Genomic DNA, 16,734 nt, shown 5'->3' on the forward strand with positions numbered 1-16,734 from the left:
CGTCACTACTGCCACCACCCACGAGGCACAACTCCCCACGAAGCAGGACTTGCCTGGTCCAGGCTCCATCTGACCGATAACCTTTGCTTAAAAGCTCACTGTGGGCTGGCACTGTGCTGGCACTAGATTAGGTTACCAGGTTAGACAACCTCCCTTCCCACGACCCCTCCTTTCCAGTCCACACCCTGCCGCCGCTGCCACCATCAGACTCAGGGCAGCAGCTGCCCGTCTTCAGCACAGGACTGACCGGCTCTAACAATCCATTCACTCCTCGGCAGTTGCCCAGATTGCCGGGCACGATGGCCCGGAACACCCACAGGTTTCCCCACAAGGCCACACACGGGGGCCATGCAGCTGGGGCTGGACAGTCCCTCGAGGAGGAGCATGCCTCCCAACTCAGCAGGAAGCCGCGGGGCACCAAGGCCACCCGCACGGCCCCCACTGGGCGTCTCTAACCAAGGCACTCAGCTGGAAGGGCGCACCCACACGGCCGGGAGGGTTATGGACACTGCTGGCAGACTGCACCCCGAGAACAGAGCTCCCGGGTAACCTTCAAGGGAGGTTTTAGAAGTTGGGAGTCCCTTCCTACCACCTCTGCCTCTGAGAGAAAACCAGCTGACAGCCACAGAGAGCCATCAGTTTCAGATTCTGAGAAACATACCAACTCAGCTCTACATACTCAACCTCACATGAATATGATTTCTTTTACTTTAATTTCAAAAATGCAGTTTGGTGTTGGGGGAGTGGTGGGGGGCCCTTCTCAGACCTCCTGTCGCCTGGGCAGCATCACAAAACTAAGGCACAGTTCTTGGAGTTGTTTGCAGAGGGCTGGCAAATGCCAGGCATCTGTGTCTAGATTTCTCCTCCTCTAAAAGACTCGAGACTCCTCATCTAGGTTTCCAGGCACACGTAAGCTCCTGTGGATCTCTGTAGCCCAGGCTCTGTCTTCAGTGGCCTGAGTGAAGTAGGGGCTCCTGCGTGGTTAAGCACGCCTTTCTCTTCAGAGTAACATTTTAACTGCATGAACGATAAACGCTTGATGGTAGCCAGTATTTCTCAGGTGTGCTCCGAGATACTGCTGGTCCCTAGAGACCTTATTAAAAGAGGTTTCCCAGGACAAACAATTTGGGAACCGCTGTCCTCTACGTCCTCTTCTCAACAAGCCGGGGTACACACGAGCACATTAAAGACACTGACAAGACAAGACGTCCAGCAGTTTAAAGGGGTTTGCTTAACTTTGCTTCCCGAACTCGCCTTTCTGGGCCTAGCGCTCTCCACCTGCGCTCCTGCACGGGCCTCCTTGGAGCGCGCTTGGGGACTCGGAGCGAGCCAGACCGAGCCTGAGCGGCCTCTCCACCACACAGGCCAGCAGGAGTCAAACGGGGTGTCTGCATTCTCTCTCTCAGGGGTCTACTCCAGAAGGGGCAGGTACCATCACCTCCTCAGTGACCACGACAGTTTCCTGGGCTCCTTTCCCAAGGTCTCCATCGGGTTTGCCCTTGGCATAAGCAAGCCACGTAAAACCACCCTTCTTGGTGACAGTTCCCACGCCAACAGTAGGGGTGTTGGCGGCTCCGCCGTCAGGACAGCATCAGGAGGGCCCCCGCACCTACCTCCTGACTGGTCGACTGTGTCGGCTTCTGTAAATTGGAGACAGATTTCTGCAAACCCGGCTGCGGCAGCGACTCCGGCGGCTGAGAGGCCGTCGCACTGGAACTGGACAGAGGGACACGCAGTGAGGGTCAGACCCAGCACAGGCCACGCCGACATGGTCCCTCTGCCTTTCTAAAGCCACAGCTGCTCATCAGCTGTTCGCTGAAAACACACCTCCCTCTGGCCAGCAGAGTGGCCCCTTCCCCCAGCGGACGCTTATGGTGGCAGAGACCAATGAGAAGGGGGCTGAGTCTGAGGCCTGTTCGCCGCCCCTGGCAGGGCAGGCCCATCTCTGCTCTCCTGTGGTGCTTGTCCGCAGACGCTGAAAGCTCATGGGACACAACGAAGTGATGGAGGGCTTGCCGATGGGGAAGCCGAGTCACTGAAGGGACTCACGAGCTGACAGCAATGCAGGGGACTGACTGCTTTGAACCAGCAAAATCTTTTTTTTTTTTTTTTTTACCTTATCTTGGCTTGTAAAGAAATACATGCTCATAGTAAAACACATTTATAAACATATATAACACAGAATTGGTCATGGTCTCATCCTCCAGAAAGAAACTCTTAAGCACAATTTTCTCTACATAATACAGCACTTTTTAAACACCAGTGGAATAACGCCATACATACAATTCTATACCTCGTGTTTTACTTCAACATCTTTTCATGACCATTCATTGGGACCTACCTCTTTCTTTTAATGACACAGTACAACTGGATGGCCATAATTTACCAATCTCCATTTTTTTCTATTACAGATAAAACTGCAATGAGCATTTTTGTATAAACATCTTTGCACACTTTTGTGAAGCAATTCAGTAGTGTACATTCTTAGAAATGGAATTGCTGGGTCAAAAGATGTTTAGAAATTTAAAAGGTATTGCCAAACTGCCCTCCCGAAAGAGGCCGGGTCAGTCTAAACCCCAAAGGTGATCTTTTGAGCAAGAGAAGTGCCTGCAGGCCAATCTTTGCCTCCGCAGCTCCCCACTACCCTTTCTACACAGCCTCCCTCCGGGCAAGATTCAGGGAGGGCGGCCACCCACCTGGCCAGAACCCGCCCCCGGCCGGCGGTTCATCTGTAAACTGAAGTCCAGTCCTACACAACTCTCTTCCAAGGTTCACTTAACCCGAGGAGCTCATTGCCACGTGTGACCATTACAAGATGAAGGCCACTCATCCCCTCTCTCGTGACCCTCTACCCAAAACAAAAGCCTCCAGGAAGTGTCACTGAAGTGTTCTCCAACTGAGCAATTGTGCCCCCTCCCCACTCCGCCACTTCCTGACACCCCAAGGTAGGCGTGGCCAGGCCCGGGGCTGCTCCTCCCCTCCCAGCAGACAGGCCTCAGCTCCACCAATGGGCCTCACGCTATGCCGCTCTGCCAGCTGTGCCAATGCTTGGGGAGCATAAATAAAGGGAGGGGGCAGCACTTTGTCCTCTCTACAACTTTCGACAGCACAGGCAACTCAATGCCTATGTTGAAATGTGCAATACGCACTTCACTACAGAACTGGTAGCGCCCACATCCGACTGGAACGAGGGCAGTGAGAGCGGACACCCAGAGCTGATGGCTGCGCGCCTGGTGCAGCCTGCGCCATCTTGTCCATTTCCTGGCCCTGGCCCTGGAGCCAGGGGTTATTCTGACTTCACAGGACAGTGACGCTCAGAAGTCATGATTCTCCAGGCTCCATAAAGCTAATGAATTGCTTGATTGGACATCTCGCACACAAGTCCCTTATGAAGTCACACTATACCATCAAGCAGTATGATCTCTAAGCAAACTGTCAGAAAAAAAATCTACATCGCTTTAAGACTCTCTCTCAGTCACAGGTACACCATGCCCATCTGACTGAATTGTTGGCTCGCTCACTGCATCTCGTCTGAACTAACCGCAGGGAAGCTTTATAAGAGCTCACGCGGCCATTTCCAGCGAAAGCAAAGGATGCTGGTCAGCAGCTGCGTCTGAGTGCCAAGCATCAGCCGCCAGACGAGGAGGTGTGGCCGACAGGGGTGCAGGACAGGGCTCTGGCGCTCTCACTCCCGACGGCGAACCCCAGCGCGGGCTTCTGCCCGCTGGCCGCAGCCTGGCCCTGTCCTCCCACAGACCTCCCGCCTCAACCCCAGGCCCTCCTCCTCGTACACCCTCATCACGGGCGGGACCCAGAGGAGACACACAGCGAAGTGGACAGGGGAAGGCTCGGCACCCCAGCAGAGGGCCCGGGACTCACTTCGGCCCCACCACACAGCAGCAGCAGCCCGCCAGTTGCTGTCTCTCGAACGATGACTTTTGTGCCAGACCCTGGGCTGTTCTCCTTCATGCCCGGGTGTGTCGGGGGCACCTGCAGCAGCCTCCCCCGGGTGGGAGGCTGCTGGCCCACAGGCAGGACGACTGCCTTCTCACCCTGGGGCCTGGCATGCATGGGCCACCACAGAATGCGGTGTCAAGCGCCAGCTCTGTCCACAGCGGCTCTTATGGGAACTGGCTCTGAGTTACCGCATAAGCTCCTCTGGGCTGGTGAGCCCTTTCCTAATAAGGCACAGGGGGACACTGGTCCCTGGGGACCAGGCGGCCCATGGAAATACTGCTGCCCTGGCTCCAAGAGCCAGGAAAAACAGAAGCAGGGCACGAGAAACACCAAGGCAGCAGGAGCCAGGGGGAAGGAAGAGGCCCCGGGATCTCCGCGGCTGCTGCCCGGCCGCCACGAGGCCTGCCAGCCCCGGGGCAACGACAAAGCTGTGGGGGCCGCCAGCCGAAGTACACTCACCTCTTTGGGTCTTGCTGATCCTGCTTGTTTGCCCATCCCGTCCCGTCCTTGGGCACTATAACGATGTTGGGGTCGTTTCCTTTGTTTTCAGACTTCAGGCTTGGCAGGTTTGCGGGCGGTGGCATGCGCCGGGCTGTGGCAACTTTCCCAAGACTCTGTAAGCCATGTCTAGGAATAACTGCAGGGCGACAGGGGTGGGATCGGGCGTGGCATGGTGGGTCACAGAAGGAAAGGGGCCAGAACTGTCATGCTGTTCTTTCAAACCCTAAGCGCTAACAGCAAAAAATGAGGGGTAGGCCAGCCATGACAACAGACAAGAGTGTTGGTGGTCATTCTGGTCACTTGACAATCTCACCCTGACCTTCAGGAGAGCTGCTGGAGCCTGTACAGAGGCTTCCGTATGACACGTGGGCTGGAGCGGGCTGGGGAGCGTACGATGTGGGGGAGGAGCCAGCCCCCCCCCCCGCCCCCGGCACAGCCCCCACGGCCAACACTTATCTGCAAGCTGAGGCTTCTCGGGCCTCACAACAGCAGGGCTAAAAGGGCAGCCTCTGCCTGGAGCCGGGCCAGGCCCAAGCACTCACTAAATCCTCGGGGGCGGGGGGTGGGGGGAGCGTGGCAGCAGGGACTTTCCCACCCAGTCCGAGAACACTGGAACCGTGAAACCTAAACCGGGCAGCTCTAATGCAAATGAGGCCCTGTTCTAATCATCAGGCTAAAAGTAGCCATGGTTTCAATATGACAGAGGGAGAAATAACCCCCACAGCAGAGCCCGGGGATTCCAGGCTCTGAAATTAGACCTCAGAGAGGAGCTGGGGGTCTGCTTCCCAGAGCTCCCCGTGACCGCATGGCATCGGCCTGGAGGCCTGACGTGCATGGGCCCCTGCCTGGCCGCCCGGGGCACCCGGCCTTTGACCTGCAGTTTCTCAATGAAAGAAGAGTGGGAAGGACTCGCCCCCAAGCCGGTTCTTACCTGAGGATCTGATCGCGTCTACTGATTTTCCTTTATACTTATCAAACAGGCTGAGAGTCGAATACTTGCTTTTCCCATCCTTGCCCTTGGTTATTTGCCCCAAACGATCGGACATTGCGATGAAATGTCATCTAGTAAGGAAATTTTTCTAGGCACCGCCCCCGATCTGCCTTTGAAATGCAAAAAAAAGAGCATGTCAGTGCCCCAGAACCTCTGACCCACTGAATAAACCCTTTAGGGATCAGAGATCTTTCTGAAGAGCTAAAGGAATCTTTGGGCTCTGTCCCCAGGAATACACTCTCACCACGCACAGGCAGTTTTGCTAGGATTTAAAGAGCATTTTGTAGACTTGCTGATCCCCGCTCCCAACGCTCACTCGTACCCACACCCACACTGCACCCCGCTCTCTCTGAAAGGGCTGGAGTCTACTGCTCATCAACTACACTGAAATGTCAACTTTCAGAGTCCTCTCTCCAAGACTCGACCTGCCTTCAAGGTGAAAAAACAAACGTGTGTCCCTTGCAGCACCTCCACGTAACACCAAAGGTCAGGCAGCCAGACGGGGCATCGGAGGGAGAGGTACACAGCCCACTGTGCAAGGCTGTTTACTCCAAGGACAAGCAAAATCAAAGGGAAGCAACCAAAGTCAGTAAATCATCCAGGAACAGTCGCATATGTCCACCTTTCAAAATAAAGCAGGACCATCCAGACAAAAAATACATGCTTAGGCAACAGCAGCTGGCTCTCCAAGGTGCAGGCATGGAAAACAGAAGTAAGTGCTGGGGGGGGGGGGGGGGGCAGGGGGTGAAGGGGAAGGGGGCCATACCATCTACAGGAGCCACCACTAATTTCCTACTGGCGCCTGCAAGTCTTTTAGCACTTTCCTCATTAGTTCATTCATTTGCTCACTTATTCATTCAACTACTTGGGGAGTGACCTCCAAGAGCCTGCGAGTCACCACGGGTCAGGCTTCAGTGCCTCCTGTCCTACACTCCACCTTGGCTACAGGTTCTACTTGCATGAGTGCCTATTTCCCACGGGAATTAATGTATGGAAAGAGAGCTGAAGCATCAAGTTAGGCACACTGATACATCTTCAATGACAAAACGGAGGTAACGGTACAAACACGCACTGACTAATAAAAATGGCAGCAGCTGCAGCAGCCAAGTTTGCCACCTCATCCTGTTCTCAAGTCCGCAGGCCAGAAGGAACACAGCACTGTGCTGGGGAAGCATTTCACACCCCCCAAAGGTGTTCAGATAAAACTCTACGTATTATGATCCAGGACTACACAGCACAGGGACCAAAGGTCACTTACAAACTGGGGCCCCTGAAAAGAGACAGGAGACGCTGACTTCACGCCCCTGACACCGATGAACCGGGAACAATGCCAAATAGGAATGAACTTTGTTCTTACACACGCCCAGGCAGACCCACCCCTTCCCCCATTTCACAAACCCTGACTGTCACCCGTACCCTGCCAGTCACTGTCTCAGACGCAGGAATAGACCAGCATGTAGCTCGAACCAGAAAACGCTCATAAAGAACGAGTGCAGACAGACACTGGGGACAGGTGAGCGTCGTGAGTTGGCTGTGGACGTGCGGGAGTTGCCTCCCACGTGGTGTTAGGCACCCTGGTTGGACACATAACTTCATTCCTCACCCAGACTCCAGTCCCTCAACTACTGGAGGCTCAAGTCAGCAGCCAAGCCCGGGAAGCCAACTGCACCACAACGTGCGCGGCAAGGGGCTCGATGCCGAAAGGCCCTGCAGGACCGCTCCCCAGAGCTCGCGGCTCCCGGGTTACACATCAGAGCCGCTTGGTGCCAGCAGCCCTCCCCAGCATCTGCGTCGGGCACCAGAAGCAAAGAACAGCAATGACCAGGGGTGCGAACTGGCTCTAAGGGTCCAAATTCTGATCTCGGTGCACAAGGGCTTCCTGCCCACCCCCCAAATCACAGCCAGTCGCAGCGCCCTTCCCCAGGCTGGACGACATAAGCTCCTCAACAACAGGGGCTGGGTCTTATTTTGGCCAGAGTGACTCATATTCAACAGGCTATCAAATGTAGATCAACTTTAAAGTTTCCAATTAGGTTAGATTAGATCTAATTTTTAGACACTTCTGTCAACTCACACAGAAAAGATCACTGGGGTAGAAACCAGACGCAACTCCCCCAACTTCCCACCCCCCACTGCGCACAAACACAGGCAGGCACAGTTAGAAGTGCCACAACTGTGACAGCAGCACAAGGTCCTTATCCCGCAGAGTTTACAGGCTAGGACAGAGGTCAGCAAACACTGGGCCAAGGCCCCAGCCAATGGCCTATTTCTGTAAGACCCTCAGGCTAAGAATGGTATTTTTAAAATCGTTCTTATATTTGTCTAAAAAAATCAAAGAAAAAATAATAATAAAAAATAAAAAAATCAAAGAATATGCAACGGATTGGCTGCAAAGCCATGTGTAGAAAAGGTCTGCTGGTCCTGGGCCTAATGGTCCTAAACAAGCACTTTCCCTGGTCCCAGGTGGGAAACAGACAGACAGTCTGAGAGGACACCCCACCCAGGAAGAGGCAGGAAGGTCCAGCAGGGGTCCCCACAAGGCCCAACAGAGGGGGTGGGGCCCTGGGAAAGGGACAGAACTTTTTTTTTTTTTTTTGAGGCGGGGGGGCGGTAAGGAGGGAGAAACAGAGGGAGAGAAACATCAATATATGAGAGAAACATCGACTGGTTGCCTCTTGCACATCCCCAAATATGGACCTGGCAGCCATGTGCCCCCAACCAGGAATCAAACCTGCAACCTTTCCGTTTGCAACCCAGCACTCAATCCACTGAGTCACACTGGCCAGGGCAGAACATGAGTATTTTATTCACCAGTGGGAGTTATTCCATGGACTATGCGAGGGCTGCTTAGGGACCATTTCATATTCTACAAACTCTGGGACAGGTTGAGCAACCAAGTGTTGATGTTCTACTTCTCAGAACCTGTGACGATGTCACCTCATATGGTAAAAGGTATTTTGCAGATATGATTAAATTAAGGGTCTTGAGAGTGGAAGCTGATCCCAGGTTATCTACGTGGGCCAATGTCATCCCAAAGGTCCTTCGGGGAGGGAAGCAGGATGGCCAGGGTCAGAAAGGTGCGACAATGGGGAGGCCCTCTCTGAGGATGGGCCAGGGCCTCAGGCAGAGCAACAGGGCGCCACCAGAAGCTGGACGAGGCCAGGAAACAGGCTCCCCGGAGCTCCAGAAGGAACTGAGTCCCACTGACATCCTGAGCACCCCAGGCAGACTCTTTTCAGACGCCAGACCCCCAGAACCGCAAGAATACACTCGTATTGTTTTAAGTCCCTAAATTTGAGGTAATGTTCTACAGGGACAAAAGAAAACTAATACACTCTTTCACTCAACACATTTTTATGAGGCACTGCTGTGCGCCCGGCCCTGGGATGGGCCAAGGATCCAGCCGAGGATAAGCTGCACACAACCCCAGCGCAGGCATCGGCCCCCAGAGACAACGGAGCTGCCCGCGACCACAGAGCCCTTCTCACCCTGGCACAGTGCCGGCACCGGCTGAGCTGCAGCTCCACGCGGCTCTCACCTGACCACGGACCCCACAAGCATGGCCAAATACAGCCGTGGGGCCGCCTTCACAACTGCTCACCTTACATGGCTGGAGTTAGCGCCAGTCATTTAAATTCAGGTAACTTGCTCTTAACTAAAACACCAAACTGGCAAAGGCAAGAGAAGGAAAAATCACTTACCAGCCATTCAGGGCCACCATGTTTCCCCATTGTGTTAACATGCTTGATTATTAAAAATCAAAAGACTTTCAATTATGTAACTAGACCAGGAAATACTTATTTTGATAGATATTGCTAAAAAGTCTTGTTAAAACCGGTGAGTCCAAACTTCTGCCAGTTGACAGATTCCTCCCGGACTCTGCAAGGGCCAGGCTGCTGGGCAGAGATTAGCACGGACACAGACAGCTCCCCGCTGGCCTTCCCCGTGACAGCAAGCTTCTCTGAGACCTAACCAGCCCCCAGCCCTCGCCCCGGAGCCCCAGGAGCCCAGAGGCCTGAGCACACCTGCGCCAGCACCCCCGCAAGGAGAGAGACAGACTCTGGGCAACCATGAGCCGCTCTCCTGGGAATTCAGAATTAGGTCTCCGAGACGTTAGAAGCCTGGACTCTGTCCTCCCAGGAAACTTAACCATCCGCCCAATAGTAACCGGCACCTGCTGTGCTCAGGTGCAATGCCCTCCTCCCTGCTCAAGCAGGGTGGGCCTCGTGAGGCCGGGCGGGGGCCTCTGCACTACCGCCGCCGCCAGCGCCGTTTTCTGGGAGTGCCCCTTCCCACATGTTTAACCAAGTTCTGCACCAGCTGCACACACTCCTGGCCTCAGTTTCCCCATCCAACACCAGACTTCACAAGTGCCAGCCAGTTCTAAATGTTCATAACCCACAGCCTTGGAATTACAAATGGTTCGCTGTCGAGCAGACATCTCTTACCACACATCTGGGATTGGATTCTCTATTCCTGTATAAACCTGGGGTGCTAACAGACAATGCAGCTGAGTTACCAGTGCTACGGAGCGGCCCCTGTGGGGGAGGGGCCCTGTACCTGTTCATCTCAACGGCCTACAGCAAGGCTGCACCGAGGTTCTTCTGGCCCCGACTTCCCCTCGGAGCACGGACTGCAGATTACAGCCGGCCTGCAGGGGACCCTGCAGCAGAGGCCGTGCACAGCCCACACAGCACCAGCACAGCTGTGCAGGTTACAGACGCCGCCGCAGGGCACGCAAGGGCTCTTCCACTGAGCCAGATTTCACTGGGCCCAAATTCAACGTACAGACATAATCGTTCGGTCTCCCCAAGTGTGTGCATCTCCAGTCGGGCGGAGCCAAACGTGGGGCCGAGGCCAGCCGCACACCCATCTGGCTCCACTGCCTGCACGCTGGTTCTCACAAACATCGGGCCAGGAACAGTAACTGTTAGTAGGAGCGCAATCAGCATCCACGCATTTGCTGAGTTTCTGTCTCACAACCCCCGCCCCCGCCCCCAAGCTCAACTAGCCTCGTTCCATGGCAGAATGAAGTGTGACTCACAAAGCCGGCCAAGGTGCAAGAACGTATTTCTCAGTGGGTCCGAGGCGTGCTCGCTCAGGCGTGACTCACGCTTGGGTCCTGGGACAAGCACTGGCTGGGAGCGCCAGGCCCTTGCAGGCCGGCACAGACCCGGCCTGGCTCGTGGCCAGGGCCCTCGTGCTGCGCTCTCTCCCTTTTGTAGGCAACAAAATTCATTTTTGTTTTTTACCCCAAACAAAATCTAATTTAATCCTCGGTGTCACATGGGAAGTAGATGCAAGCCCCATGTGCCACCCCCTCCTGGGAACCCCTCCCTTCCAGGCACCGCCATGGGCCAAGGGCCTGCTGAACACGGCGGGCCTAGAAGAAAATACTACCATTAAGCAGAAGAAAACGGGGCCTAAAAGCCAGTGCAGATAGCTTTGGGGAGTGAAGAAAAGGAGAGTTAAAATCGAATTCAGGTCTGTGTGTTGGCAAGTCATCTGAAGATGTGCTCTCAGAGGCCCAGGCTTCCTGGAACAAAACCACCCCAAACACTTGCAACAAAGGTACTGAACACCAAGCCCCGCCCCCCCAGACAGCAGACCCACCTGTCAGACAGGTTGCCGGACGGCCTGCCATCCTGGGCCAGAGGGAAAGCCTGCCTGCGCTCCACCTTATCGAAAGCCATTTCCGGGTAACAGGATTAATTTCACTCCGCACTTGGGTACCAGCCAGTGTCAGCCGCCCGGCCAGCAGGCAATCTGGGATGGCCCTGGGACAGCCTGCAATTCACTGGGGAGCCACCTGCACTACACATTCGGGCCTAATCACAGTGGTGGCAGGCGGTCCTGAGAGCCAAGCACCCTGCTGAGCACCCTCCCCTCGCAAGAGCCCTGTCTGGAAGATACTACTCTTACCAGCCTGCTTAACAGACATGGAGCTGAGGCGCAGACCGGAAAGAGAAGCGAAGCGCCCAAGGCCATGAGACTACCTAGCACTGGAACCAGGGCTGCAGCTCAGGCAGCACACAACCAGGCTGCGGCCTGCTTTGCCTGCAGGAGAGCAAGCGCAGACAGGACAGACACACTGGCTGTGACATAAGTCAACCCAGGCTCAACGCCGCCTCCGGTCGGCTGCACAGAGAATGGCAATGGACAGTCTCCAAATAACAGCATTTTACTTATGTCGGTGCTGCCCACAGCCAGGTTTACACGCACAGCCAGTCCACGCTCTTCACTCTCCCCGATTCCCGTAACATTTGGTCAGAATCGTCCTCTGCTTCCCTGAGTACTCCTCAACCCTCGGGACACCCGCACACATGGCCAGTGGCTCTTTCCTCAGTCGCCAGTGTTGATAAAGGACCACCGTGCAGCCCAGCCGAAGGCCACCTCCCAGAGTGCAGACAGGCACCTGGGGCAGACCCACACTACCCGGGAAACAGCACGCCCAGCCTGCGCGCGACGGCTGTGAGGTGCGAACAGAAGCTCCCGACCTGGGTGGAGGAAAGAAAGGAGGGTGGGCTGACCTTGCATCGCGGGAATGGGCGCTTAGACAGCAGGTTGGACCAACGCTACTGGAAACAATCAGGTGGGTCAGGAAAGGAGATGGTCATTAGAGGGTATACTTGTTAAGACTCAGTCAAAACGTAAAGAACCATCAGCACGAAGTCCAGGCACAAGATTAACATAAGTCAGTCCCTCCTTCTCCAACGTGGCAATGTCTGGCAAAAAAAACTGAACGTAAGGCAGGCACCACATACGCTCCAAATGCCCCACCGCTGCTGACTACGGAGGCATGCAAGGCTCCGCGCTGCTCAGTGCTGGGGACGTGGGGACGCTTCGCTCCACCCGTCCTGTTGTGAACTTCGCCAACACTTTCGGCGAAAGTCCAGACGGTATGTTTGCCTTTGCTGCCAGCACGGCCCTTGGGGCAGCTGGTCCAGTCTGCCCATGGCTGCCGCTGTAGCAGACAACACCAACAACGGGGGCGGCTGTGCCCCCGAACACCTCCCCTCACACGGCCAGGGGCTGGCTGGGTTTGGGGCTGCAGCCTCCTGACACCTAGTCGAAAGCGAGAAGCAGGTGTGGGAAGGAATGCATATTACAATGAGGTGACGTCCACAGCAAAGGTTCCTCTTGCCACCAGATGGGGCGGGAGTGGGGCCGGGGTGGGGACCCTGAACTGGGTCTCGCGGAGGGCCTGCGGCCGCCTCGCTCAGCATGAGCAGCAGCCCGCAGCCCACACTCAGTGGTGGGCTCCCTGCAGGGTGCTGGCCCAAGAAGTAGGGCTGGCTTTGGAGAAGCACGGAGCGCCCACACTTCTCCATTCCCTAATTGCTGGGAGCCAGTCCACCTGAACAGCTGGGGGCTGGGCTAGGTTTGCAGCACAACCCAGTTGTTCTACCTGCATGAGCTGGGGGCGGGGCGGGGGGCGGTCTCTGCAGGAAATAAGGAGGTGATGAACCTGCCTAATACAGACAGCCCCAACCTGCCCAAGATTAAGCTGCCTGAAAACAAGGCATGAGGGACCAGTAACAGGGTGGAGGTGGGGCTCCTGGCAACCCAGTGTTCCTAGTGGTGGACATCGGCCACCACCAGCAGAGGGCCACACCCACTGAGAAGATAGCGCGTTCAGGAAGCAACAGGATTAAAAATAAGAAACAAGGCCTGTGCTGCAGGGACCAAGGCACTCCCGACGCCCAGCTCTCCTGCGCACTTGGGTTTGCAAGCCCCATCTCCCCCTCCCAGAACCAGCAACAGCTCTCCCTGCCCTGTGCTCAGTGCCCCTTCCCCCCTCATCCCTGTCCCCCAACTCCAGAGTCAAGTCCAAGCCCTTTAGCCCAACCCACTGGCCCCCAAACTGCCCCCCAGCCTCACGCTCACCCCCACCACCCCATCTGTCCAAACTGTGCAGTCTGCACCGCCCCCCGCCCCGGACCCACACAGACCTCACACCTGTCTCCTCTGGGATCACAAACAGGATTACACGCTATTACCCACCTCGCAGGTGTGGTCAGCAATAATGCAGAGAACAAGCACAGCACAAGTGACCCCGCGCTCACTGCCCTTAGAAGGTCTCAACCAACGACAGCGATTACCCTGGCTCTGCACTGTCACCTCTCAGCTGCCCAGCCCACTGTCGCACTCATGACACGACTCATCCCCCCAGACCCCCATGCGACCAACTGCAAAGCCCCTGATTCTCCGCCCACCTCTGGGCTCCCACGGCCCTGGGGCCAGAAGGCCTCAGGCCCGTGCTCCCACCGTCTGTGTTCCCGGTGTCCCCGTGAGGGTGTGCTGCAGTTTAAGGGCTAGGGCGCAGAATGCAGGCCTTCAGAACCAGGAGGGCCAATGTGCGGATGTTTAGGATCTGTTGGTGGACCCCTTTAATTAATTCTCAGGAGAGAGAGACAGAGAGAGATGAACTTTAATTCTCAGGAAACCCTCTTGAGATAAACTCTCCACTGTGACTACATTTTAAGCAACACTAACGTGGCCCGGTTTCCAGGTCCCCCACTTCGGCCCAGGGGCACGGGTGTCAAACGCAATCACTTGCTACCGCTACAGGCGGCTGCCTTCGGGGGCGGGGCCCCAGCCCCACTCACATGTGGATCCGTAACATTTTCATAACAAAAACAATGTATGTTTGATATAGAAAAACTGCAAAGCTTTAAAATAAAAATACAGGAAACGACCACTGGTCGCGGGCAGCTCCCGGCCCCCCGCAGGGTCTCCCCTCGCAGCACAGCCACCCCCGGGGCGCGCGGGCTGCAGCGCTCAGCGCCTGCCACTCTGCTTTGCTGTGTTTTTGTTTCCTATTTCGAAAGAGTTCAGCAATAAAGGTCATAAAACACTGTGTGTGTAACAAGTCTAAGCAGATTTACTGTTTGTTTTTAAAAATCATGACAGTGATTTTAGGGAGAGCTCAGGGAAGACAGCACACAGGCAAGTGGGACAAAAAGCCCCAAAGGAAGCGGCCCCGGCTCCAGCCGTCCGGGCCGTCCTGGTGGCGGCGACTCCATGTGCCCCCACAGCTTCTCCCACAGGAGTGACCGCACCTGCAGCCTGCTGGGACCTGGGCACGCAGAGGACAGCCTGGCAGGGGGCACCTTTCGTGAGCTTTGGAGAAAGAATTCCTTCCACCTTCCCAAGCTCACGTCTTCACAGACAGGCCAGCGGAAAACACAGAGGGGTAGAGAGCCGGGGGTGGTCCTACCACCTACCGAGTTAGCCCCACCAGCCCGCGGCCCTCGGGCGCAATGGGAGGAGCCGGGAGCCCGATGTCCCCAGGGCCCCTTGGTTTGCTCTTCCGCACAGGGGGACAGAACACGTACTTCAGCGGGTTACTGGAAGGACCAGAAAGAATGGTCACAAGGCGTGATAGGAAACCCCATGGCACACAGAAGGGACTCGACATACTGGTGCAGTCACTCCCTTGTGCTGCCTCCTCATCCTCAAGGCTCCTGCCGCACTCTCGGCACCTGAAGGTCCCCTCCCTTCTCAAGAGTTCCTGAGGGGAAGGACAGAGGTCTCTCCCGCCCCCGCCACACACAGAAAGCTGGTGACAAATGAGATGCCCCTGCCTGCCTTGTCAATCCTCTGCAGCTACTACAACGGCAGCTCCAGCTGACCCCAAAACCCACCATGACTGACCACGTGAAGAAAAGCGGCAGAGCAGCGTACCTGGCCCGTATAACACATCCACTCAAACACATGCACACAAATAGGGCCGTGTCTGTCGGTGCACACACATCCCCGGAACGGCCCTTAAATCACCTCTCTCCAACTTGCAGAAATGCCCTTTAGAATGCGCGGGTTCTGCTTACACCAGGCCAACGGCCGCAGGCATTTATGGCTCCGCCCTCCCAGAAGCCCCCAGATGAAAATAAACAATAAAGAGCACCGCAGACAGTGATGAGACGATGCGGGCAGAGAGAGAACTGACGCAAGGGGTGGGAGGCTGAGCGCGCACCGGGCGGGGGGTCTACGCACTGGACGCCACCGAGGGTCCCACAGCTCAGGAGGTACTGGGAGGTGCGCATGTAAGGGCCGGCTGAGAGGCTGCCTGTGTGACAGCCAGCCTCCCCCTGTCCCCACCACCTCCTCTCCCCCCTCTGGATAAACTACACAGGAGAAATCAGGACTGGACAACATGGCGGGGCGGGGGGGGACAATGAGGAAAGAAGCTAAAAAAAGAAGCCAAGTGAAAGCCTGAGTAGCAAATCACGGAAGCCTTGGGCCCCTCTGCTGTGGACCTCACAGGAAGGTGACAGACAGACATACCATGTCCCTCTGTCCCTCAGCACACCCAGGGCAAAGGCAGGAGTCTTCTCGGGAAAAACTATATGCAGATGTTTGGGGCTCAAGAAAAAAAAGGCGGCCTCCCATCCACCCACCCTGCACCCAGGGCGCCGCAGAGCCGCACACCCAGCTTCCCGTCAGCTGGGTGCCCACAACCACAGCTGCCTGAGACCCCAGCAGGAAGGCAGAGACCAGCTACATGACAAAGAATCTAGAGGAAATAATCCCAGAGACAAAAGACTTTTTTTAAAAATAAGTAATATCAAATTAGTATCCTCAGAAAATTAAGAAGATACTGCACCCATGCCACCAAACGAGGACTTTTTTCCCTTAAGGGACTACCAGAAAAACCTGTAACCTCAGGTTAATCATGAGTAAAACATCAGACAAATCCCAACTGCAAGACATTCTATAAAATACCTGAGAATACTCCTGAAAATGCAAGGTTGTGAGAAACGAGGAAACCCTGATTAACTGTCACAGGTCTAAAGGAACCCAAGGAAACATGACAACTACATGCAGTCTCCAGGGACAGAGAGAGAGCTCTAAGTAAAAACTAAGGAAATCTGAATAAAGCATCAATTGTAGTTAATAATAATGTATCAGTATTGATTAATTAGTTGGGATAAATGTACTGGGAACAGGACATAAAAAACTCGAACTTTTCTGTAAATCAAACTTTTCTAATTTTTTAAAATGTAAATTTCAATAGAGCATATAGAAGATAAAGTCAAGGATATCTCAGAAAAATTAACAAGGAGATGAACACTAGTCTCTGCTCCACTCAAAATCAAAGAATTCATCCAGGAGTCCAAATTTAATTAGTCGTCCCAGAAGCACAGAGGGGAAAAATACAAATAGAGAGAAAGAAATGATCAAATAAAAATTATAAGAAAAATTCCCAGAGTTGAAGTCCCCAAGATTGGAAGGGCCTACCAAGTGCTCAGAATAACAGATATAAAAAGAACACAAGGGTCCTG

The 16,734-nt window shown here is 55.0% G+C and overlaps 1 protein-coding gene across 9 annotated transcripts in view; it reads right to left on the minus strand.

Annotated features, from left to right (window-relative positions):
• Nucleotides 1-16,734, minus strand: part of PRRC2B (proline rich coiled-coil 2B) — an 83,351-nt gene that overhangs the window by 51,259 nt on the left and 15,358 nt on the right. For all 9 annotated transcript variants that reach the window (XM_054584205.1, XM_054584204.1, XM_054584211.1 and 6 more), the window contains exons 2-4: nucleotides 5,390-5,559; nucleotides 4,417-4,594; nucleotides 1,614-1,716 (exon numbers count right to left, since the gene is read on the minus strand). In XM_054584205.1, coding sequence (XP_054440180.1) covers nucleotides 1,614-1,716; nucleotides 4,417-4,594; nucleotides 5,390-5,504 — 396 coding nt within the window. In that variant the 5' untranslated portion in view covers nucleotides 5,505-5,559. The remainder of the gene's footprint in view (nucleotides 1-1,613; nucleotides 1,717-4,416; nucleotides 4,595-5,389; nucleotides 5,560-16,734) is intronic.

The sequence above is a fragment of the Pteronotus mesoamericanus genome, unplaced genomic scaffold (assembly GCF_021234165.1).
Source record: "Pteronotus mesoamericanus isolate MK-2021 breed Mesoamerican mustached bat unplaced genomic scaffold, CSHL_Meso_final contig_78, whole genome shotgun sequence".
NCBI lineage: Eukaryota > Metazoa > Chordata > Mammalia > Chiroptera > Mormoopidae > Pteronotus > Pteronotus mesoamericanus.